The 25333-nt window shown below is 54.5% G+C and overlaps 1 protein-coding gene across 1 annotated transcript in view; it reads left to right on the top strand.

Moving 5' to 3' along the window:
- The window catches only part of PSTPIP1 (proline-serine-threonine phosphatase interacting protein 1), a 39042-nt gene extending 15932 nt beyond the window's left edge, over positions 1-23110 (top strand). The window contains exons 2-15 of the mRNA XM_012728574.1: positions 2623-2723; positions 3058-3132; positions 10051-10085; positions 10322-10428; positions 12303-12365; positions 12920-13018; positions 13816-13861; positions 14767-14846; positions 15465-15563; positions 16467-16563; positions 16983-17073; positions 21599-21654; positions 21829-21953; positions 22852-23110. Coding sequence (XP_012584028.1) covers positions 2623-2723; positions 3058-3132; positions 10051-10085; positions 10322-10428; positions 12303-12365; positions 12920-13018; positions 13816-13861; positions 14767-14846; positions 15465-15563; positions 16467-16563; positions 16983-17073; positions 21599-21654; positions 21829-21953; positions 22852-22983 — 1206 coding nt within the window. The 3' untranslated portion in view covers positions 22984-23110. The remainder of the gene's footprint in view (positions 1-2622; positions 2724-3057; positions 3133-10050; positions 10086-10321; positions 10429-12302; positions 12366-12919; positions 13019-13815; positions 13862-14766; positions 14847-15464; positions 15564-16466; positions 16564-16982; positions 17074-21598; positions 21655-21828; positions 21954-22851) is intronic.
- The last annotated feature ends 2223 nt before the right edge of the window (positions 23111-25333 follow it).

Genomic DNA, 25333 nt, shown 5'->3' with positions numbered 1-25333 from the left:
GGACAGAATTTGAGTAATCATTTTCAAAATCCATATTTTAAAATCACTTTTTAATGTTTCAAAACGGAAGCCAGGGGTGGACTGATCTAGGCATGTGTCTTTGGGGATAGGCTGGCATGCGTTCATAGCCCAGATTCGGACTTTCACTAGCTGGGTGGCATGGGGCAATCCTGTCCCCTCTCTGGACTCCTTGTCTTCATCCTTAGCTCCCTGGGCTCTAAGGCGTTTTTAGGATGGTAACAGCAGTATTGTTCTTGGTGCAGTGTGGCTAGTGGGCAACAGTAAATAGCCACTTCACAAAGGCCAGGTTGTGGGCAGCTTTCAAGTAGACAGAGGCGGTGAGAGACCCCACCCCCTGGTAGCTAACATCTTCTGAAATCTCAGCTTTTGCCTATAGAGGACACAGGGTGGAGCTGTGAAGGGAGAGGAGCCACGGAGTGTCCGTGGGCTGCAGGACTGACTGAATGGCTGGGGTGTTAATTTCCTCAATACAACTGTGACCAGTTCTGAGTGACGAATCAGAACCCAGATTCTTGAGAAGGGGCTGGGTTGTGGGTGAAGGAGGGGAGGTGGGCTGGGGGAGGGGAGGTAGAGCTGGGCAGACCTCATGAGCAGCCCCTGGAAATAGCTACTTCCCTGGAACAGTCTAGTCACTTGTGGCAGTGGCTCACTCAGCCACAGCTCCTGCTGGCCACACAGTGACCCTGAACCAGGGCTGGACAAGATCCCTGAGCCTGTGGCAATTTGGGGATTTGAGCTCCCAGGACTCTACCTGCAGGGCCCCTCACAGCCTTCCACCTCCTCCAGAATGGCCAATGTAAGTTTGATTTTGCTTCTTTCAGCAGTGGGGTGTCAATAAGAATGCGAAGTTCCCTAGAGAGTCAAGGCTGGTGTGGGGTTGCAAGGAATCGAGGTCCTCCAGTAGACTTTGCTCCAGCTGGTGTCTCCCAGCTCGGCTCACTGCCATCTGCCCCAGAGGCAACACAGTAATAACTGGATAAGCTCCCCTGCAAATCCAGGTACCTGCACAACCTCTACCTGTGTCACCTCAAATTGGTCCTTCTTTCTCTGGTCCTCAGTTTCCTTGAGGACTACAGAGGCACTGGACTAGAAGCTTCCCCGTTCTGGTGGCCTGTGGAATTTGGTTTCAAAGACAAGTATCCAGCTCATAGGGCTAAGTCTGCAGATTCCTTTTCCTTTCTGCTAGTACAGAAAGAAGGGAAGGTCTGGAGGGAGGGCAGACGCTGAAGGATCATGGGAAGCCATGATCTGCTTGTTAGTTGGTGGGAAAGCGGTTGCTAACAAATGCCATAAATATGGAAGTCTGGCCTGGACTTGACACTGGGGCTGATGTCTGTCTACTTCAAGACAGGTCTCAAGGGTGGGGGGCCACGTCCATCCTCCCTTTTGTCCCCCTGTGGGTAGTTGAGTCTGGGCCTCAGGAAGGAACAGCACCCGCTTTTGACTCTAGGGTGAGTCCCCCAAGAGTATGACCTTGGGGATACCCTTCAGATTCTCTGATGTCTAAGAGGGGGTTAGATGTCAGTGTCTCAGGCTTTGGGGGTTATAAGGATGGAAGAGAAAGCAGACTAGGTGCCAAATCCCAGAGACTGTGTAGTCTGCAGTCATCTGGCCAGCACACTGGGGGACATGGGGTCCTTCTTTGGAATGTGAGAGCCAGCCTCATCTAAGGACCAGAGGCCCCTACTCTCAGCATAGCAGTTCACCTCCTCCAGGACTCATCTCCCTTTCCTAGCAGTTGGGTGTGTGTGTGTGCACGTGTGTGCAGGGCCCACAAGAGCTAGGAGGAGGAGGCCTGGCCCCCCAAAGCCACTCCATGGGCCTAGGGATTCCCAGGAGAACTTCAAGTCCTCCCTCCCTCCTCCAACTTCCCATCCCAGTAACCACTTCAGACTGAGAAAGGAGACCACCAGGATGGATGAGTTAGTGTTGGGTGACAGGCTGTGTCCCAGAGGGCTCCCCAGAAGCTTCTCCCCCTCATTAAGAGATGGGTCTAGGGCATATTAGGTGAGGTAGCTGTCCTGGGTCTAGTGGGTGTGTCCTAAGCGTGCTAGGTTTCCAACATGTCAGAGTGCCCTAGTCCTGACCACTTCACCGGGTGGATGCTGGAGGGTTGACTGGGCCCTACAGCCCAGAGTAGCAACAGGCACAGTTCCTGGTTGAGAAATGACAGCTGTGACTACAATGTGGAAGTTGCTTGGTATGGAGGGAAGAGCGTGGCCCAGAGACAAATGCTGTCAAACTACCTGGTTTCTCACTTGGACCCCTGAGCTCATAGGGTTATTGGTGGTGGGGGGGGAGGGACAGGAACCAGCAGTGCCGGGCCCCCTAGAGGTTATCATCACTGCCTTGTTGGTCTTTCCCAAGGCTGGTAGGGTGAGACTGGCTGTCTGGACATGAGATCTGACATGAGGTGGGGGTCCTGCCCTTGGACACTGCACAGATAGGGGGACTACTTTGAACCTATGAAGTCAGGTAGGTTCTGGGTCCCAAAAGCCTTGAATGTGACGATGAAAGCAGATGGAGGAGCATCCTCTCTAGACTAGGCTCCCCACCCACATGGCTGAAGTGGCCCTCACATGGCCCTCTCCTGTGCCACAGTGTCGGGACTTCACTGCCCATACGGGCTACGAGGTGCTGCTACAGCGGCTGTTGGATGGCAGGAAGATGTGCAAGGATGTGGAGGAGCTGCTGAAACAAAGGTGAGCACCGACGGGTGGGTAGAGAGGTGGCATCCTTATGTGGCTGCTTGGAGATGCTGGGGGGTGGGGGTGGCATCGCCCAACTGCTCTAAAGGTCAGATGTGACTATCCTATGCTTTCCCAGACCTGGGACTCTCCCATGTGGGCGAGTATCCGATGGCCTGTGCGTGGCCAACGTCAATTTAGAGGTGGGGGAACTCATAGCCTCAAGGAGGAGGCTGTGAGGTCAGCCTGCACCAGGGTTGGAGAGGGTTCCTGGGGTCCTGGCGCAGGTGTGTGAGGGGCTTGCAGAACAGAAGTGAGAGGGGTCAGTGGCCACACTGTGTCCTTGCAGAGCCCAGGCGGAGGAGCGCTATGGGAAGGAGCTGGTGCAGATAGCCCGGAAGGCGGGCGGCCAGACGGAGATCAAGTAAGTGGTCCGGCCCTGGCTGCCTCTCCAGCTTCATGGGCATTTCTAGCCCATCTGTCCTGCTTAGGGCTTCCTGGCATGGGGTGAGTTGGGGATGGCCCGTGGGGATTTGGGTGAGTTCAGATTCTGTATATGGAGAAAAGCCTGTGGCCTCAGTGCCAATAAAGCCTGTGGCAGAGGGCCCAAGTCTGGCGCATAGCCACCTCACTTGGGGGGCCTCCACTCAGTTCTGAGAGTCCTGAGTGGGAGGGGGTGGGCCCTACACTGGTACCCCATGTGGCTTCAAGGAAAGTGTGGCCAGAGACAAGGGCCACCAGGAGGGGCCACACGGATTCCAGTGCCAGCAGCTCCTTGCCTGAGCTGTTGACTTTGAGCTGGTCACTGATGCTCTCTGAACCGTCATCTCCTCATCATGGAGTGGGATAGCAAAACAGCCTTCTTGAAGGTTTAAGTACATTCTGGGCTTGGCTCTTGGTTCAGGGGAGCCTCTGGGAAGAGGATGATGATTTGAGGGCAGCTGAAAGAGAACTTGCCAACAATGGCGTGGAGAGCCATCCTGGGGTAGCGTAGACTCTCCAGGGGTGAAGACCAGCCCACGGTGAGGAGCAGACAGGGCACTCAACTTCCAGTTCTGGAAGTGTTCTGACGCGTCTTCCCACCCTAGCCCTCAGCAGCCACAGCAGCCCCTGACCCTTGCATTTGTTCTGGAGGTCAAGCCTGTGAGGGTCCAGCCCTGCCGAGGAAAATGGCCCTGAAAGCTGCAGTCAGATCCTGGACCGGGCTATTCACTGGAGTTTCCTGAAGCTACCACTCTCTGGGCTGTCCCCAAGGGCAGCGACCCTGGCTGTTTCCAGAGAAAACACTGGAAGGGCTAGAAGAAGGTTTAAAAGTGGTATGAGCTAGGGGAGATGCCCAGAGGACCGGTGCTTTGGGCCAGAGAGTGAGCAGGAGCAGGAACACAGGGGAGCTTGTCTGGCCAGGCCTCTGGGAGTGGTGTGACTGGAAGCAAAGCACTTTACCTCTCTGACTTTGGGGTGTGGTGCAGAAACATGGTCTGAGGATTTCCCAAGGGCAGTCTGTGCTCAAAGGAGGGCTCAGGACATAGTAAGCAATGAAGTCAGCCAACCCCTTCCCCAGAGGGCAGTTGAGGGCAGCTTGCCTCCTGCCTCCTAGCTGCTTCCCTGGCCAGCTGGAAAAGAACTTGTTCAGAAAAAGAGGCAACCTCCCTGGTGGTGGTAGGGATGATTATTGGAGAGGGTGCCCCAGGCAGGGCCGAGATGGATCCCAGAATCCAGGACTTTGACCCACAGGCTCAAATAGGGAAGGAGGTGCCACGAAGAGATGAGGATGGGATGCAGCCAGGTGGGTGTGGCAAGGTGGAAAAGTAAGCTACCCTTGCCCCATATTTTAGGGGTCTGAAATGGGTGCCCTGACACCCAGCTTCACTAGAGGAGGCTCAGTATATGAGGGTTCCCTGCTCTGTTTACTGTGTGACCTTGGGAGGGTCACTTCCTCTCTCTCTCTCTCTCTCTCTCTCTCTCTCTCTCTCGGAATCCTGAGTCCCCTGAGTCACCCCAGGAGTCTCTAGGACTGTCCCAATGTCCAGCAGACTGAGCCACAAAGATACTCTATAAATATCAGGATTCCAAGTGGCCACGCAGATCCTTCAGCAAGTGAGAGGAATTAGGGTTCCCCTGCTTACTTTGGGCTGAGAAGCCTGCCTGGGCAATGTAGATCATTTTTTGGTGGGGACCAGCTGCTCCTTGGCCCAGAGAGCTAGTGCTGGGAGCCTTCATTCATGGGGTGCCAGAGGTGAGACATCAAACAGGGGCAGAGAAAGACCAGAGTCAACCTCACTGTGCTCCACAGAGGAGCTGGAGGACCTGGAGCCTGGGCGGGAGGGCCAGCCCAAGTCTCCTGCATATCAGCAGCAGGCAAGAAACAAAACCCAGAGACCCACAGTCCATCCACATGGGTTTCAACACAGGTGGGGTGTGAGGCACGGGAGCCAGCAGTGCTCCCTGAGGGGCCAGAGAAGCATGGCAGAGCTGGAGAACCAGAGAGGGCACCTCCCTGGGAAAAGATAAGTGGGTGGGGGCGGTGCTCACCTACCCAGCAAGGCTCCAGCAAGGCTGGAGCTGGGAAAGTGCAGCACAGAGCTGAGCCCTGAAAATGATTACATAGCCCAGGCAGGCTTCAGCCCAAAGTAAGCAGGGGAACCCCAGTTCCTCTCACTCGCTGAAGGATCTGCGTGGCCTTTGGGAATCCTGATATTTATGGAGTATCTTTGTGGCTCAGTCTTCTGGACATTGGGATAGTCCTAGAAAGGATCCGTGTGACTGTAAGGAGTCCTGATATTTATGGAGCATCTTTACTGAGCATGACATTTGTGGCTTGGTCTGCTGGACTTGGGGACTGTGCTAGCAACTCCTGGGTGACTCCGGGGACTCACTACATTCATGGCCACGCAGCTGAGCTCACTGCAGACAGCAGGTGCTCAACAAGGGTGCTAGGGCTCGTGAGAACATTCAGGCTTTCCTGTCTTTATCTGTGGGCTACATATCCATTATCCACCCACTTACAAGCTTGTCTTGAGTGCCCCAAACTGAGTCAGGGGGACTTAAAAGTGTGAAGTAAAGCAAAATGAAGGATTCCACCAGCCTGAAACCCCACTAAGGGAGACTTCATGGCCAGTCCTTTGTATCAGAAACTTGCAAGGCCCCTTCTTGCCCCACCTCTTCCAGGAAGTCTTCTCACACACAGGGGGCCTATCCTGCCTGCACCGACCTCCAACTCGATCAGGTCACTCTGTCCCCCACCAACATGAGGTAATCTTGTGGAATGAATGAGTGACCACGACAACCTGGTCACTTCCTCATCATAACAACTTTGCTGGAGAGAAGGGGAGGAAGTACAGGGGTTGACACTGAGAAAATGGATTCAGTGTGGCGGCTGGTGGGGGGAGCTCAAGCCTCCTCATACCAAGCACCCCACACCCATTCTCAGCCCCCCAGAGGGCAGGCAGGTACACAGAGTGGGGGGAAGCAACAGAAAGAGCAAAAGTCAGGGGGGTTAAATAAACCTCCAAAAAGCCCAGACCTCTGGCCTCCCCGCCTCTACTGTCTGAAGACATCATACTTCTGTATCCCCGACCTCAGACCAGCCAGAAACCTCACTCAGGCCCGGGGGCTTGGCCTCCTGCATTAAAGGGAAGTTACAGGTGCAGACGCTTCTTAGCACTGACCTCCTTTGCGCATCAGCTCAGCAAAGATTTGCCGAACAGCAGCAATAAAGGACACACAGAAAAGACCCAGGGGGTGTGTGCAGTAGAGTGTGTGCGCTTCTCCTGTGCCAGTGGGGCTCTGAGAACTCAGCCCCGTCTGATCCTATCTACCTAAGAGCGCCTCAGATCCACAGGGAAGGCTGTCGCCCAAGGCTGCCCGTGCCCCTGATCCTGCCCTAGGCTCCACTGCTGCCTGTGCTTCCCACCGACAGGCTGCAGACCGGAGGTTCCCACAATCCTCCTTGGGTTCCATTGATTGGCTGGAGCTGCTCACAGAACCCAGAGAAACTCTAGGGCACAGTCTATTACAAAGGACATTATCCTAGAAGAGATGCCCCAGAGGGGATGTGGGGACAGGCGCAACTCAGCCCTCGCCACCCACCATCTCCCTAAACCTTCGTGTGTTTCTAAACCTGTTCCTTTTGGGCTTTTATGGAGGCTCCATTCTGCAGGAACCACTGAGAACTCACTGGCCCTGGGAAGCTGAACTTGTTCTCTCCCCTCCCAGAACATCAGAGGGACCAAAGATGCACCCACTATTCCAAGTTGGTTTCTATGACAACCAACCCACAAAGTCAGCTCATTAACATAGAAAAAAGACACCTTGTCACTCACAACACTTAGAAAATTCCAAGAGCTTTAGAAGCTAGGAGCTAGGAGCTATGGATGAAGACCAAATGTGTATATAGATATAAAATATATATATATTTTAAAGATTTATTTATTTATGCATACAGAACTGGTGCGGTACAGGCCAGAGTTGCAGGGGGTGAGAGTATTCACTAGAGACAGAGTGGGGAGTAGAACAGGCAGGTCAATGAAGTACACTGCTGAGGGGAGCAGCGGGCGGGTCAGGAGAGGTCTGCCGCGCCATGTTGGTCACCTCCGGGGCAGGCGGGGATTGAACTCATGCTGAAGTGGCTTTAGCTTCTTAGTGTTGTGCTTTAACCCCTGTGCAGCCAGGGAGAGATGTATATACATACTCCCCCACCCCACCCTCAATATATCACAATATTGCAAGCTGGGTCTCCAAATTTAAGGGACCCCCATGGGCCCTCTCAGTGCAATTTAAAGACAGCATTAGGTGGGTGCAGGGCCTCCACCACGCAGCCTGCCCTGTAGAGTCCCTGCCTGACTCTCCCTGTAACCTGTGGGCCTCCGCTCTGGCTGTGCTCCCCTGCCTAGTCCCACCCGTCCTCTGAGGTTTGGCTGAAATACCACCACCGCCAAGAACACTGTCACCTCCTCCCCCTCTGTGCATCCTGCCCAGGTAGGATGCTGGGGCTGCTTGCTCCGGAAGTGACATGGGCTATTGGTTCAGGAAACAAAGGGGATTGGCAGGCAGGGCTGGGGAGTTTCTGTCAAGCCCCAAGGCGGTTATCTCAAGCAAGGAAATGCTGTGGTTTTCCTGTTAGAAGAGAGCCCTTTTTCACAGCCGCTGTTCTGAACGCAGAGGGGGAAGATACTACATAGGAGAGAGAGACAGCCCACTGCTGTCAGGGGTCTTCAGGCCCCACTTCACTTGGGGCTCAGCCTTGGCACAGGGAGGTGACAGGGGGCTGGGCAGGGGTTGGGTGTGCCAAAGCAGGGACTTGGGTGGAGCATGCCCTGTGGTGGGTATAGCAGAGATAAAGTTACTGAAAATCTGACTCAACTGAGCACAGAATTTCAGGCTGAACTATTGGAGAGGCAAGTCCAAAAAGCAGTGGGAGGAGTCAAAGACGAGGACATTCCAAGGGTGGAGCCTGCTTTGGGTCCCCACTCTTGACAAGCAATGAGAACCTGATGAGTTTTCCCAAGTGGCAAGGTGGTAGGACGCAGGTTTGTAGGAAAGCTAAGAGAAACCATCTTTTCTGGGCCATATGTTGAACTAGAGAGACTAAGGCAGTAGATGAGAGGAGGAGAGGGACTGAGTGCATGACTAAGAAGGAGTTGTTTCCTGGGAACAAGTCCTGGCCCCCATGCCCATAGAGGGGTCACCTGGCAGTCACCCCTCTCCTCCTCTGGAGGGCTGGCGGGGCCAGGCCTCACCCAACTCCTCCTCTCATTATTCTCTGCCTCAATTTTTCTCTTCTATAAAATGGGGGTGATCTTGGCCCCCTCCCAGGCAGAGTTGTGAGCAGCTAGCTACTTTGGGCCAGTGGGTCTCACATTTGAATGCACTTCAGCAGCTCTAGGAGGCTGGTGAAACAGCGCCCTGGACCCCACCCCTGAGTCTCATCTTCAAGAAGGCTGTGGTGAGCCAATGAACTTGTGTTCTTAACAAGCTCCCAGAGCTGCTGCTGCAAGCCTTACCTTGAAAACCCTTCATTTATGGCCAAGGTTGGCATTGACCAAGCATGATAGCCCTTCAGGTACAGAGACCCGTGGGGCCTTCCAGGTTGCTATTTCTGGTTTGGCCCAGGTTCCATAGCTGTGCTATGACGCAAAGCTGGCTTGGCAAGGATTGTCCACAGAGGCCCGCAGACGGCAGGACCAGCTTCACTGCCTCTATAGGGTGTCCTGCAACCACTGGCCACCAGGGGGCAGGCGCGTGGCTTGCAGGGGTGACGTAGGGCCAAAAGGGAGCAGAGGGCCTGTGGGCTGGGGTAAGGGACCCCAGCAATAGATGCCAGGTCCTGGCCCCAGTTCTGTGCACATCCTGGTGAGAAGGGGACTTTGTGGATAAAGGGATGCAATTCCCTGCTTGTCCTGTTTCTGGCCCAAGGATCTCTGGGCTTTGTGGGTCCTCTTGTTTCTCAGTGTGTGTGTGGCCTCCCACACCTTTGCTCGGGTCTTGGCTTTGTTGCTCATTCTAGAGAAGATCCTTTCAGTAGGGGTGTCAGGCAGAATACAGTCCTTTAAGATAAAGGACTTTAAGATAAAGGACTTTCTGAGCATAAGTATATTCCAAGCATTATAAAAAGTGTACTTATACTCAAAAGATATTTGTGGTTTATCTGAAACTCATATTCACCCATTCTGTGCTTCCATGGACGACCCTACTCCCCACATACCTTACTCAGTGGCAGATATTTCCTCTCCTGCTGCCCCTGGTAGCAGCTGGGGTAGACAGAGCTGTCTCTGCTCCAGACTCCCCCTGCAGGTTTCTCCTGAGCTCAGGGTACCCTAGGATGACTCCCCATCTTCCCTCCTGGGACCCTCCCTGGGCCATCACCACCATCGGCCAGTTGCCCCAGCTGGGGGCCAGGGAGGCTGGCTGTTGCTTGCCATTCTCACTCCTGTCTGTCCTGTCCTAGGGCCCCACACCTGTGTCCTGCATCCCCTGTGACCATGACCATGCAGCTTCTTCCAGCATGTCCTCCAGCTACCTCCTGAGTTGGCCTGACCACTGCCCTCTCCAGTTTCAGCTCACCTTAAGGAGGGGCAGGCCCCTGCAGGAGTCCCTTTGTCGAAGTAAAGCCAGCATTCTGCCACAGCAGGGATTTGACTGCTTTCTGAAAGAGTTTTCCCTGCCAGCAGCCCAGCTTGGGCTTCAAATGGGTGGTCACTGTCTGACTCCAGGTTTCCTTGGGTCCAGGTCAGGGGGTATAAGTGACCTAGGACCCTCCCACCAAAATAAAAGCCCCATGGCTGGCCAGGACATGGTTCTTGCTGTGTCTGCCTCTGCTGACCCTGTCATCTCTGTGTTGCAGCTCCCTGAGGGCCTCCTTTGACTCCCTGAAGCAGCGTAAGTCTCAACTGTTTCCCACCCCAAGTTGCAGGCTGATAGAGCCCCCTGGGAACGCCTGTGTCTCCCCCCGCCCCAAGACAGCTTAATGGTTTCTGGCTGGGGGAGGGAGCTCAGGTTCTGGACTGGTAGGGGGCTTGGGGTGACAGAGACAAGGTGTGGGGGAGAGCTGGCTGATGCAGACAGGGGCCCATCATGGCTGACATCAGGGACCCATGTCCTTACTCTGCTCCCAGAAATGGAGAACGTGGGTAGCTCCCATATCCAGCTGGCCCTGGCCCTGCGTGAGGAACTGCGGAGCCTCGAGGAATTCCGGGAGAGGCAGAAGGAGCAAAGGAAGAAGGTGAGGTAGGAGGTAGGGCTGCGACCCCACTGCCAAGGCTGTGGAGGGGCACCCCTAAGGGAACTGGTGTGGGGAGGGGCCCTACACCAGGCTCAGGAGGTGAGAGTGACTCAAGGGAGGAGAGGATGGTCGTGGGCAGGCCTGGCAGGGGTATGGGAGTTCAGGGCTCAGGCCTGACAGCTCCAAATAGTTCCTCGTCCCCCGTGCCAGGAGAGGGGACGAGGCTGGGCTCTAGTAGTCCTTCCAGAACAGCTTAGAGGGTCAGTCACAGCACGCAGTGGCCAAAGGCCCTGAGTCCAAGGGCCAGGGCTGCTTGTCCAAGAGAAAGAGACTTAAGAATCAGTCACTGTAGACCCTGTGCCAGGCTGTCCAAGACTGAGAGGTCATACAGTCTCTGAGGAGTGGGATGTCAGGCTTTCCTTGGCATGCAAGAAACTGCTCACTCAGGTCCACCAGTGGAGGGACTGCATGGAAAAGGCACAAGGGCCCCCTCAGGAGGGATGCAGGTGTCAGCAGAGGCAACTTGTCAGGGAAGCCGCAGAGATGGGATAAGAGAAGGACTTGGTGCTCTCTGAAACCCAGAGCCCCCTCTCAAGCCTGAGCACCTAATTGGTGAGCACATGGCTCACTGGGAGGGCAGGTGGGGCCCCTGGTCAGCCTTAGTGGGGAGGGTGGCACCCTGGCCTGGGGTGGAGGCCAGCACACGTGAACACTTCTTGCTTGAAGAAGCAAGATCATTGCAAACTGTCTAGAGAAGTGAAAATGGTGAAGTTCATACCACTGAACTGGAAAAGGGAAGACAGTGCCGGGCTACAGATGAGGCCAGGTGGAGCTCAGTGTCCTTGTCAAGCCACTTCTCTTCTCTGGGCCTCAGTTTCCCTCAGGCAGGTGGCACGCATGTCTACCTCCCAGACTCTGGGGCCAGCCAGAACCAGGTTCCCCTCAGGGGTCAATGGCTCTGCTCCTAAAACTTCAATTGCCCATCTACTAGCCATGATCTCAGGCTTTCAGCTTCTTGGGTTTCTGAGCAGAGAGTCAGTCCTCAGGCCCAGCCCAGCCTTGAGGTACTGAGGCATGCCTGCGGCTCTGGCAGCAATTGTTGGGCCCCCAGCTGGCTATTTTGAGCTCTCCTGTGGCCAGCGGAGCTGAGAAGTCTGCAAAAAGTGGTTTTGGAGAGTGCTGCCTTCCCCAGAATGGCCAGAGCTGTGATGACGGGGAGTGGGGAGGCTACCTGGGGGTGTGAACAGTGCCTGCCTGGGGGCCTGCAGCGTGCACACACGCCAGTGTGTGCCTGAGTCTGTGTGTGCCCTGCCTGAGGTCTCCCCCTGGCACGGCATCCTCAGACCCCAGGCACAGCACCCAGCCCCGGCAGCGGCCACGATGGTCTGCCGTGTGTGCTGTCTGTGTGTGGGGCCTCGGGAAGCTGCGCTGCTGTGGAGTTGTGCCCTGTGCGTGTGTGTGTAAAGGGTTGGGTATTAGGCACCTGTGGGCAGGGAGCCTGCTAGTGTGTACTTCTGTGCGTGTGTGTGCTGCGGCGTGTATGCAGTGTGTGACCACAGGAGCACGCGTGAGGCTGAGTGAAAGATGTGTGGTGTGTATGTGAGCATGTGTGGGCAGGTCACTGCTCCCCACTAGAGACCTCTCATCCTGGCTGGACATGCAGGGAGGGGACTCATGGGCACTCCCATGCCCTGAGCTTCTCCAAACCTCTGTTATGAGTATAACTGTGAAAGAACAGAGAGGGCATCCTGTCACTTGCCCCCTCAGAGCCAAGAGGGGATGCTGTGCCTCATCCCAGGGACACCCCGTCCTCTTGGCCTAGGGGAGCGTCCTGAGGCCGTGGCCCCCCGCTCAGCACTTCGTGTCCCCTGCAGTACGAGATCGTCATGGACCGCATCCAGAAGAGCAAGCTGTCCCTCTACAAGAAGACCATGGAGGTGAGTGTAGGTCTGCAGCACGGCGGATCTGAGGGCTCAGGTTGGATGCAACCCACCCACCCCCTACCTTTGAACAGATCTCTGTCCAATATATGCACAGTACCTGTTGGGTGCTTGGGCTGCTGGACATGCAGGTGACACACAGATGGGCTCAGGCCCTCCTTGGCACTGTCCAATGGGCCAGGGGTCTGTTGCAGTTATGACTCACAGGGTGATCCACAGGAGCCCCCAGTGTGGTTTGCTGGGGACTCCAATAGTAGAGCTGCCCCTCTGGGTCATTGGGTGAGGAGAAAAAGACCCTGTGGAGGGAGAGACAGCATGTGTGAGGCTGGCATCACCAGGCTGCCTGGCATTTTCAGGAAATAGTTGTGGTGGAGGGGACCGCAGCCGCAGGCCACAGGCAGGACTGCACTGTCCCTGGTAGGCATGTCCTGCAAACTACTCCCTTGCCCACCATCACTCCAGATCCCCAGCCCTGGCAGGGAGGAGGTTGGGTTCTGGGGTACAGCAGAATTGGACTGTGCAGCCCCCCAATAACACCCTCCACATCCTAGTCCAAGAAGACATACGAGCAGAAGTGTCGGGACTCGGACGACGCGGAGCAGGCCTTTGAGCGCATCAGTACCAACGGCCACCAGAAGCAGGTGGAGAAGGTGAGGGCCTAGTGGGGGCAGGGCGGAGGGGAGACGGCTGCCTAAGAGACGGACATGCCGGCCCCTCCCTTCCCATCTGCGACCCCGCCTCCAGAGTCTCAGGGCAGAGAAAGGCAGGGTCAGCTTGGTCATCTCCAGGCTGTACTCAAGGACCCACTCCTCAGAGCAGGCCAGTGCGGCCAGGTAGAGCTCACAGACAGTGAGGGCAGACGCTCACCCTCACACTGCCCTCGGAGAGGGCTCAGCAGGATCACGTCACAGAAGAAACAGGCTCAGACGCGGTGAGTGACTTGTCCAAGGTCTCAGAGCCAGGAAGCCACGCGATCAGACCCAAGCCCAGATTGTCCAGAGGCCAGGCTCACAACTGCTCTGGCTATAAAGGCAGGGTCAGCCTCCCCTTTGCCATTTCCAGACTGCACCCAGTGCACAGACAGAAAAGCTGAGGCCCAGAGAGGGCAGGGCCTTGGGCTCAGTGGGGGCAGCAAGCAGCGTCGGGTCCAGACCACAAGCAGAGGCCACAAGGGCCTCAAGGTCCGTAGTTTTCATTGCCCTTTAAGTCTTCACAGCTCGTCTTCACAGGTGTCTCCTCCACGCTGGGGATTTCTGTTTTTATTCTTGTTTTATTGAGATCAGCCCGTGATCCTTTCCATTGTGGCATGAGGCTGGGTTAATGATGGGGCTTGCTGCCGTTGGCCCCGACCCCTCATTCCCTGGGAGGGTGAGACTGTTGAATGCTGTGGAGGGTACGGGGAGAAGAGGGGCTGAGGGCTCAGGCCGTGGTTGCTGTGTCTCCTCAGAGCCAGAACAAAGCCAAGCAGTGCAAGGACGCAGCCATGGAGGCAGGTAGGTGGCCCTGCCTGCTCTTCAGCCAGGGTGGGCGCCCGGACTGTCTTCCCACCCCGGGGACACCCAGCTGGAGACACATGCACCTCCACATTTATGCAAGTAAACCTTTCTTTCCTGTCATTTGCCGGATTACTCTCACCACCTTGCAGGTCTGGACTAACCTGTACAACACTGCACATTTAACAGATAAGGAAACTGAGGCACACAGCTTAACTTGTGCTTTAACTTGCCCAAGGTCACAGCTGATGTGGGGTGACTGCATTTGAACTCAGCCGCCAGGCTCCAGAGCCAGAGCCCAGGACTTTCACAGCCATGATCAGAGGGGCGGCCCTCTGCGCGTGTCTGCCTGCACCCCCCCCTTCCCCTGCTTTCTTTCTCTCTCCTACAAACACTGGTACCCACAGCCTTCTCTGTCTCCTCGCTCCTTCCCCGATGCCAGAACCCCTACCTGTCCCTGCTGGCATGGCTCCCGGGACAAAGTTCCCCTGCTTGTTCCTTTGGGGGGACCCTCCCCTCTCCTCTGCCTCTCCCAGGCAGCTATTCCCTTGACAGGGGCCTAGGCGGCCACCCCTCCCCCAGAGGCCTGGAGCCAGAAGTCATTGCCCAAGAATACTGGGTTCCCAGTCTAACTTCCCGATACTCCCCTCTGCCTCCTTTTATGCTGCCCTAGCCAAGCCTCAGTTTCCCACCTGGCAGTAAGAGGTGGGACCTGGGAGTGACCATCAGTGTATAAGGCTCTGGTCCAGTCCTGGGCATTTTAGTGCTCAGTGAATAGCTGCGAGCCAAGTATTGAGATGAGGCACCAGCAGCCAGAGAGGAGGGCACACTCTGGGCAGGCAGCACTGGGACACAGGGCAGGGTGGGGTGCAGCGGTATCTCTCTGAGGGACCCTGTGCTTTCAGAGCGGGTGTACAAGCAGAACATCGAGCAGCTAGAGAAGGTGCGGGGTGAGTGGGAGCAGGAGCACCGGACCACCTGTGAGGTGAGTGAGGCAGCCTGGGCCTCAGTTTCCCCAACCACAAAATGGTGAAAGACCCACCCCAGCTCTAGTGCTTCATGGGGGAAAACAAGGCAGTGGTGGTGGGGGAAGGAGGCACCATCAATCCATTCCTGCTCTTACCCCTCTTCCACTCACCCCCGAAGGTCTGTGCTGGGTCACTGCCTCCTAGGGAGTCCACAGCAGATTTTGAGTCCTGGGTACCTGTACTGCAGATGGACAACCTTCTCTGTTTCTGTTGAAACTCAAACTGAAGCTCAGACAAAGCCCATAGCTTCCCTCGGCCCAGCTGTGGAAAGGCAGGGGCTAGGCAACAGGGCCCAGGGCTCCTCCCCTACCCTGACACCCTCCTCCACAGTATTTCCAGCATGGGGGGGGGGGCCTGGGCAGTGGGCTGGTGGGGGGGACAGGATTCCTACCAGCAATCAGCCCCTCTCCCAGAAGCCTCAGGGTTGGCTCCCCGGGTCAGGTGGGGACCCCAGGAAGTCTTCCAGCAGAAGAGGGTCTTGTTGATTTGCTCCAGCTGGCAGTAAGTGGGGCCCAACCTGCTTGCCTCTGCACCCCAGTCTCACTCCTCACCTCCCTCCACAACACCTCCTCCAGGCCTTCCAGCTGCAAGAGTTCGACAGGCTGACCATCCTCCGAAACTCCCTGTGGGTGCACTGCAACCAGCTGTCCCTGCAATGCGTCAAGGATGATGAGGTGTGGCCAGGGATGAGGACAGGGGCAGGTGCAAGAGAGCGCGGCCCCAGCCAGCGCTGGGCTCAGATCCACCTGAGTCCCTCAACAGGCTCCTAGTCCTGTAACCCAGCCCTGGCCCCACAACGTTGGGCCTCAGTCTTGGGCTCCATCCCTAGGGCACTGAGAACGGTGCTCAGGACCACGCAGGGCTGCAGTCTCTCCTGTCAGCAGTGTGGGCCGCTTTTCTCAGCCTGTTCCCTGGTCCTTAATTCTCACTGTCTTCTCCTCTACGGGGGTGTAGGAGCCAAGTGGATAGAACCCCTGGGGGTTTGCAAGTGAGGCTAAAGGGCCCTGGGCTGCCCTGCTCAAGGCCCCTAGACATCTCCATGGTGCCCCTTACTGAATGTTACACGCTGGGTGGTTGGGTGCCCCAGAAGACAGGGCTTCCTGATCTCTCTTCATGCAGCCCCTGGGCCACGAGCTCTCTGTCTCCTTCAAGCAGCCTGGTACCCCAGTGCTCTGCCCGACCTGATCCCTCTGCCTACAAGCTGGTGGGTTGGGGGTTTTCTCCTCCTTGGGCAGGGGGAGGGGCGTGGGCTTGGGATCCTTCCTTGCAACCCTGCAGCAATGAATTCTTGCTGTGACTTTATGCAAATCGCTGTTCTCCTGAGTTTCCTCATCCTTAAAATGTGGAAAATTGGGTCAATCACAGGAATGAGATTGTACATAGCCCAGGAACCATGGCTGTGACTTCCCGGTGCAGTTCTGGGGCAGTTCTACCCTAAGGCCCCGGAATACAGGTGCTGAGCCCTCCTCCATTGGGGGCATCGGTGTCCCTTCCTTCCCGTTCAGAGAGGCAGGGCTGGCCAGGGGGCCACGTGGTGGTGATGCCTGGCTCTTAGCCGCTGCATTGTCTGCTCCCAGCTCTATGAAGAGGTGCGGGTGATGCTGGAAGGCTGCAGTGTGGATGGCGACATCAACAGCTTCATTCAGGTCAAGAGCACGGGCACCGAGCCCCCAGGTGAGCCCACCCCCCCACGGGCAGCACAGTCTGGCCTTGTCCTATGAAGCTGGCCTTTGTTCCTAAGCCTCAGCTGCCAGGAAGAGTTGATGAGGCTGATAGCACCCTGCTGGATAAAGGTGCCTTGGCCAGAGTCAGGAGGGGCTGGGGACCATACAGCCCAGATGAGCGGTGCTTATAAGCCTTATGGTGCAAGTGGGCAATGAGGACCTGGAGTGGAGGCGGGAGCCTGTTCGGGCCATGAGCACAGGGTGCCTGGTCTCATGGCTCCCACTATGGGTCCCTCTTGGAAGTGAGAGCCCCTCCCAAGCACAGGTAGGCAAGGGCCAGGATGGAAAGGGGTCCTAGGAGCGGAATAGGTTGGGTGTCCTGCCTGACCTGCCCTTGGCCACCCTGGGCTCACAGCTTGCCGCCCACAGCTCCGGTGCCTTTCCAGAACTTCTACGACCGGGAGGTGGCCCCAGGATCTGGCAGCCCTGGTGTACAGCCATCTTGTGGCATGATAAAGAGGTGAGGCACCCCATGGACAACGGTGACAGGATGCAGAGTAGGATACAGCTTTGCCTCCTGCAACCGGTTTTTCCTCGCCTACAGTGTACCTGACGTCATGCTGGGATTGGCCAGAACAGGCTCAAGTACGGCCTTAGCCTTAGGAAACCCAGACCTTAAATAAACAGTGATACCCTATTATTGACTAGTGACTGGGAGCTGGCTTCCTTGTCCCACAGGCCCTGGGGCAGGATCTGGGACTGTCAGGCTCCAGTGGTGATACTGCTCCGCTTCCCTGGGGCTGGACTAGACAGAGGAGTGGGCTGGATAAAGGTGCCTAGTAAGTGCTGCTGGAGAGTTCTCCAGCCTCGCCCAGGGCCCTGCCCTGGCTGGGGTACAGAGCGAACCAGGGTCTCAGCACCATGTGTGAGCATCACCTGTACAAGTCACTCATCTGCTCTAGGCTTGGGTCCATGATGACTGGGGCAGTCTCAGAACCGAAGGGCACTCTGTGCAGGCCTGTGCAGGGGAGACAGTGGTGCCAGCCCATATTCGCTACACCGGCCCCCAGCAGCCAAGTCCTTGGCCAAGTCCAAGCTGGGTGCCCATCTGTAGTGGGCTCACATGACCTCCTGGGCAGAGAAGGCCCTGACCTGGGAAGTGAGTGATGGGGGTATGTGTTTGGGGGTGGGCGAGGGAGGGTTGGGATTCCTGGTGGAACTCCAGGCCCAATGAGGACAGTTTATGTCCTCCTTCTTCTGGTTATTAACTTAAGGTGAGAAAAATATTATTTGAGCATTTTGTTTTGTGATGTGGGCCTGTATTGCTATATACTTCTCTCTTATTACTGCTTTTGTGTGTTCCCAAAGTCTCAGAATTGTGTCCTCATTTTCATTTCTCTTGAGGTATTTTTAAATTTCTTCTTTGATTTCCTCATTAACCCAATAGCCATTCAGTAGTGTGTTGCTCAGTTTCCACATATTAGAGGTTTTTCCTGCCTTCTTTTTTGTGTTCAATTCTAGTCTGATACCATTGTTGGCAGAGAAGATACTTGGCAAGGCTTCAGTCTTCAGGGATTTGTTTCATGACCCAGTACACAGTCAGTCCTGAGAATGTCCCATGAGCACATAAGAAAAATGGGTGTTTAGCCCTTTTGGGTGGGGTGTCTTACAAATGTCTATTAAGTCTTTAAGGCTATTATGTCCTTATTTATTTTCTGTGTAACTGATCTGTGCATTTGTGTAATTGATCTGTCCATTTATGACAGTGATGTCCTCTCTCAGCCATGAATGTCTGTTTTTCCCATTATCTGTTTTCAATTTTGACAATAACTGCTTTATATATTTTGATGTGCCTTTGTTTGGTAGGTTTATCTTAATGAGTGTTATCTCTTCTTGATGTATTTTTCCCTTAATCATATAGTGGTCCATCCTTGTCTCTTGTTACCTTCTTTAGCTGGAAATCTACTTTATCAGATGTAATTCGGCTGTCCCAACCTTCCTTTGGGTCCCCTTTGCTTGTTTTCCAACCCTTTACTCTGAGCCTCTGTTTTTCAAGTTGGATTCTTTTTTCTAATCCAACTAAGCACTCCATGCCTTCTAATTGCTCAGTCTATTTACATTTAAATTAATCGCTACTCCCATTTTGTCCTTAATTTAGCAGTTCTCTTTTTGTTCAATTCTTTGTGGATGTTCTCTTTGATTTAGATAGAAGAGCTCATTTCAGTATTTCTTGGGGAGGGGGGAAATCTAATATTTGTAAGCCTCTTTAGCTTCTGTTAATCTTTTTCATATCTAAAGCAGAGTATTCTTGGCTAGAAGTCAGATGTAAGCCTGATTAGGGTTCTTTTATGGGTGATCTGCTTCATCCCCCTTCAGCATCAATAGTCTTTATTTACCTTGAACTCCTATAAGTTTCACTATGATGTGTCCTGGAGTATGACTCATTATATTTAGATAATCTGGTGTTTGTTTAGCTTTACGTGTGTTTAGTTCCTTCTCCAGGCTGGGGAATATCCCTCTATTATTTCTTTAAATAAGTTCTTTGTTCCCTTTTCTCACTCTCCTCCTTCTGGGATATTCTTATATTGCCTTTTCCTTATGGAATCAGATAATTCTTGAAGTATTTCTGCACTTTTTTCTTCACTATTTTTTTTGTATTTCACTTGTTCCACTGGGATTTTTTTTTTTTTTTGCATTATTACTTCCTCCCCACCTCCCTCGTCCCCCCCCCCCTTCTTCTTTTCATTACTATTTTCATTGGTCTTCCATTTGGTCTCTTTTACTTCCATAGCTTTCTCCAGAATTTTTATCTCATCTATTTACCTTTTTACATACTGCACCTCCATTATTTTCTTATTTAAGGCTTCAATTCAGAAATTTTGATTTTTCTGCTCATTAAGTTTATTTCTCAGGACATTCATTTGTTTTCCTGAGTTTTCTTTAGGATTTATTAATGCATATAAGAGCTGGGCTGTAGGCCAGAGGTGCTAGTTGGGGGAATGGTGAGAAGATTCACCAGAGGCAGAGTGGGTAACAGAACAGGTAGACTAACTGAAATACACCGCAGAGGGGAATAGTGGGTGAAACAGGAGAGGTCTGTTGTGCCATGTGGGTCAGCTCCCTGACCAGGGACTGAACTTGTGCTGCAGTGGCTGCAGATAGCTTCATAGTGCCGAGACTTAACCCCATCTTTGATCAACCCATCTGTGTTTCTTTCACTTCTTTGAATTTCTTTATGGCAATTTTGAACTCTGTATCTGATATGGAGAAAATACCTTCTATGTCTTAGTTGTTGGGTCCTGGAGATTTCTGGTGGAGTATTCCCTTGAGAACTCAATTTGCTATTTGTTGTGTGTTTTTCTTATTTACTTTCTAAACAGTAAGGGTTCAGAGTTTCTGCTTTTCCAGCAGGTGGCACTGTATGTCAGGGAGAACTAATTTTTAGCTGGGTCCTTTGTGACTAGGGAAGGGAATTGGAGGGGTCTGTTGCTGGTGAAAACGGTATGTGTGGGCATGACTCGTGCCTGTTTCCACTGCTAGACCTCCTCTCTGACTTTCAGACCTGTGTCTCTGAAGTCGGTGAGTTGGGCTTTCAGTGCAGCCATGACACTTTCTAATGTTGCTTCACAGTGTCTGCCTACTCCTGGAGGAAATGGGTTGAGGGAGCTGTGCCTTTCTGATCTTTGTTTTTCTCATTGCATGGCTCATCGAAGCACTCTTGTCCGCATCTCCATGTCTACCTCCCCAGCACTCAGCTCTGCCCTCTCCAGGCATGGATATGAACTTCAGTTTCCACCCCTGTGGACACCTCTCCCCCACTCACCATTTTGTTTCAGAGTTGAATTTTCTCAGTGTCTGTTGCATGCAGGCAGCATTGGCCCTTGGTAATCATGAGGAACTCTGGTTTTGTCCCATGTCATAGGATTCACTGAGTCCAGTGCCCATTTGTACTTCTGTTAGTTTGCTCTTCACAGAGTAAAGCAGGGAACAGAAGCTAGGCTGGAGTGAGGAGGGGCAGGGCAGTGGCTGGGAAGTGAGTTGAGGGAGAATTGGAGTCACAAGTATAGACAACTGACCTCCACCAGCTCTGCTCTCCCAACTATCGTCCTGCTGGCCTTGCCCTGGCCCCTGTATACCAAATGAGCCATAGGTGTTGCGTCTTTGTGTCCTGTGCTAGTACCTGGCGTGTTCATGTGTGTTGGATTCATAGCAGCATCCAGTGCATCCATTTTGGCTGTGCATGTTCACTCCCAGGTTCTCAGCTCCACAAAACTTCTCAGGCAAGGGAAAAGTCCCTCAGGCCCTGCCTTGAACCACAAGAAGCTTCCAACGGGGGTCAGTCAGGCCCCACACCCGGCACTCAAGGCCCCTTGGGATCTGCTGTAGGCCCTATTACAGAGACACTGGCCCAGCTGGCCCAGTACACTTCTGGACTCCTCTGCACCCATGTACCTCTTTTCATCCCCTGGCAATGCTTTGTACCCCTGTCTCTGCCTAATAAAGCTATGTCTTTGGAATCTTAGCTCAGTCCCATTAGGAATCCTTTTCTGGGGTAAGGAAGCAGCATCAGCCCTATTCAGTTAGCCCTCAGCACTGTTTGCATCATGAGATGCTCCCATCGGCTTGCACTCAGTGCCTCCGGTGTCTACCTCTTTCCTTTTGTTCAACAAACCTTCATGACTCATTCAGTCCAGAACTGAACCAGGCACAGGAAAGGGATGAAGCAGACCTGCACTGTTCCCTGAAAGTCACCATGTGGTAGGGACTCTGCTTGTATGACCAGGGAGTAATGGGACAGGCCAGCATGTGGCCTGAGTGGGAGGCTGGGCCAGGAGACAGGCAGGACAATAGTAGCACAGACGTCTCCCAAAAGTGTCCTCAAAGGAGCAGAGGCTGAGAAAGGGTCCCAGCCTAAGGGACTAAGGGTGTTGCCAGGGAAAGAAGGACCACTGGTACCAACCACCCTCTGAGGGACCCTTATCCCATGTGATCTGGAGACTAGGGGCTCTGAGAGGGCTCCCTGCCTCATCTCTCCCTGCCCACAGGTTCTCTGGGCTGCTGCATGGAAGTTCCAAGACAGCATCACTGGCAGCTTCCACAGGTAACTGGGGATGACATGGGAGCAGTGGGGACTCCCACATGGCTCTCCAATAGCAGGGTGACACAAAGGGAAGGGAGAGGCTGAGCCCAGCACAGGAAAGCTCATGTGAGGGCATTCCAGGGCCATGGTCCTTTGAAAGGGGCTCCAGGTTGCACCCTGCTCTCACCTCCACAGAGACTCTGACCTCCACGCGTGGGCAGAATGAGGCAGTCTACGCAGCCATCGCTGTGAAAGAGGTGCCAGGACCCCCCACCTTGCCAGGCCAGGACTACAGGGCACTCTATGACTATGTGGCTCAGGTAAGCCCCATCCCTCTGTCTCAGGGCGTACATGTATGCCTGAGGGTGCTCACGCAGGCACATGTACCTGTGGTCCTCAGACCAGCACCCAGCACTCAGGAAGGGCCCGACAGATATCTGCTGGGAGGGTCCCACCCCCTGTCGGGCATGAGCCTGTGTCTGTCTGGAGCTTCACATGGGCACATCAGGCAGGCATGTGTGCCCATGTGTACACATGCATGATGGCAGAGAGAGCCAAGGTTCACCTGAGGCTCAGCTTCTGCATCCTCGGGTCAGGGCCACAGGTCCAAGCATCAGCCAAGGTGAGACCAGGTCATCAGCTGCGTTGGGTGGGTTTTCTGAGGTCCATGGGAAGGATGGGACATGAAGCTACAGAGCTGCTATGTTGAGGTCCTTAGAGTCCAACCTGTTCCTTGCTTTGCTGGATATTGGGTCCACCTTTGGCCAGGCAAGGTCTTGACTCCACAAGTACAGTCCTGGAGAAGGCCAGATGGTGACGGGGGCTCACTCAGAGTAGAAGGCATCTGGGGTAGCCTGAAGAGGGAGCCCCTAGACTTGAGCATGGGAAACACATAAGGCCCTTGCTCTGGTTACTATCCATAGCAATGGGAGGGGGAGGGAAGAAGCCCCAGATAATGGGCATCTCATGATGACAAACTGAGGATTGAGGTGTGGAGGGGACAGGAGGCCAAGTCCATGGAGTACCATGTCTCCCAGGGCTGCCCAGCCCAGAGAGCAGCCCTACTGGCAGCCCCAGGAAGCTGGGCAAGTCTCCAACTGATAAGCCCATGGGGGAGACAAGCTCACATTTACTTCCTAAAGTGGGAGACACCCCTCCCCCAACGGCCCTCCTGGCAGCCCCCCTCCCCAGTTCATGTGCTCTCATTCTCTTGCCCAGAATGCCGATGAGCTGGACATCTCTGCAGGGGATGTCCTGGAGGTCATCCTAGAGGGGGAGGATGGCTGGTGGACAGTGGAACGGAATGGGCAGCGAGGCTTCGTCCCTGGTTCCTACCTAGAGAAGATCTGAAGGACAGGCAGCAGCCGCCACCTGGACCTGCCGTGCCTGTGTGGCTGGCAGGGAGCCACAGTGCCCAGCCCTGCTGGGACCCCAGAGTCAAGCCTGCCTCCTGTGGACGGTGCAGCACTGCAGAGCAGCCTCCCATGGGAATAAATTGCATTCTCTGTCCTTGGTCTGCTGGGTCCGTTTTCCTCACTCCACAGCTCAATTCAGAGGCAAGAGGTAGGGGAGCTATCTGGCCAGGCCTAGTTCAAGGTCGCAGGGGTGGAGGAGTCCTGTCCCTGGAGCTCCCAGGTGTCAGTGTCAGGAGGCTGGGGGAGGAGCCAGGAGAGCTGGGGCAGGGAGACCAGGTTTCCTAGGGCAGAGGGGCTAGAGCTGGGCCTGGGGAGCAGGAGGCACAGGCCACAGAGCATGGGGTGCAAGTGGCATGCAAGATCGAGTTGGGGCCCAAGAGGCTAAGGCTGCCAATGCTATTCCATCCAAACCCGCAGCCTGCTAGGCAGGGGCTCCAGGGCAAAGGTGATCTAAGCAGAGGCCACCAGCTTTTCTTACACTCTCCAGGCCTCTTTTTGGACCCAGGCCCCGGAAATGTAAGTTTTGTGCTGATGGAGGCCTGCCGGGGCCCACTCCAGGCCTGATAAACTCTGTCCATGAAGAAGGCATTGACAGTCAAAGTGAGCTGGCTCCTGGGCCTCCCCCTCACTCATCTGCGGGCACCCCAGCATGCCACCAGCACCACAGGGCAGCAAGCTAACAAGGCAGCACCAGATACCTGGGGGTGTTCCCTGAAGCACCTCAGGAGAAACTATTAAGGGTGTTACTGCCCCTGCAGACCGTCTTTCCCTGGGAATGTTGGCAACTGCAGGGCTCCTGAGCCAACTGAGGGTCACAAAGCCCAAGGAGCTGTACAGGACACACCTGATGTGCAATGGGGGGCCGGGGCATCTGGGGACAGGGCCTGAGAGAAGTCCAAAAACTGGAAGCTATGCCAGGAGAGAAGAGGGGTTCTTTCTACTCCTGCCTGCCCCATGATGGGCCTAGAGAGGGGTCCTTAGAAGAGACTTCGAAAACCTAGTTGGGCCTCCTGCAGGATGTCCTGCCTGCGCTCCTAGGCACTGACTGGAAATATCACCACTCGGGAAGCCTGCTGAGGACCTGTGACCGCCCTCTGGCTCCGCCTGGCCTACCACTCATCCCGGAGCCATACAAAGAACTCTTCTATGGGCCTGGGCAAAGGTTAGCAGCCATAGTGGCCAAGATGAGGTCTGGTGCTACCACAGGAAGAAGGCAGGGGTTAGTGAAGGGGCTGTGCTGTGTTCACAGCAGAAACCCACTGTGATGTCCTTGTCCTTCAGCACTTGAGCAAAAAGGAGGGTGTCATTCAAGCCACTGCAGCCCAAGACACTGGACGGCCTTCTTGACTTTGGGGAGCTAAGTTCCCTGGCGTGCCGCCCCTCACCCACCTCAGGTGTGCAAGTGACCCTGGTGCCAGATCACATACTGTCAGCCAACGGGAAAGAAAAGGGAAAATTAAGTATCGGCGTTTTCTTTATTCCTTAAAAATGCCTTGTCATCTTGATTGAACATTCTATTCAACTGCAACCTTTTAAACAACCTGTGGCCTAGTTATTTGTCATGGTATCTGACAGATGCTACAGTGTCTGTGGTCCCCAGGGGTGACAGGTAAGAAGTGCTAGGTAACAGAGTCTGGGTCGGGCCATCCAGGAGGCTGGGGAATAAGCTGAAAGCCACTCTTGGGTGGCAATTTACACCAGGAGAAAAAACCCGCAAATGGATCTGGGCCAGATTTATTGCCTCTGCTGCTTTCTCCGTTTTCTGTGCGGTGGGTCACAACCTCAGCCGTTGAGAACCGAAGGCAAGAACCGATGGCATTCCAGCAAAGAAAATGGTGCCTGATAGAGTGGGGGTGTGCAATTAGGGGTATGAATAACCTCAGCTGCTTCTGACAGAGGGCTGCTCACACACAGACCAATGGAGAAAGCAGGACTGCTTGAAGTCAGAGAAGCAGGTTCTGAGGAGAAACTCAGACTCTCTGTGCAGTCTTAGGGAAGTCACAGCAAGACCTCATTCTTAAGATGGGTACAATAAGCCCCCGTGGAAGTTGCTCTCTCTGTGAGGTTTAAATTAGACATATATGCTAGTTAAAAGCAAGAGGTGGGCTCTCCCTGGTGGCACAATGGGTTAAAGCACCTCATTATGAAGCTGTCCAAAGCCACTGCAGCACGAGTTCAATCCTTGGGCCTGGAAGTGACCCATATGGCACAGCAGACCTCTACTGACCCACCCACTGCTCCCCTCAGCAGTGTACTTCATCAGTCGGCCTGTTCTGCTCCCCACT

Source organism: Condylura cristata, unplaced genomic scaffold (genome assembly GCF_000260355.1).
Source record: "Condylura cristata isolate star-nosed mole 26May11 unplaced genomic scaffold, ConCri1.0 scaffold00023, whole genome shotgun sequence".
NCBI lineage: Eukaryota > Metazoa > Chordata > Mammalia > Eulipotyphla > Talpidae > Condylura > Condylura cristata.
This window is presented reverse-complemented; position numbering and strand designations above follow the sequence as displayed.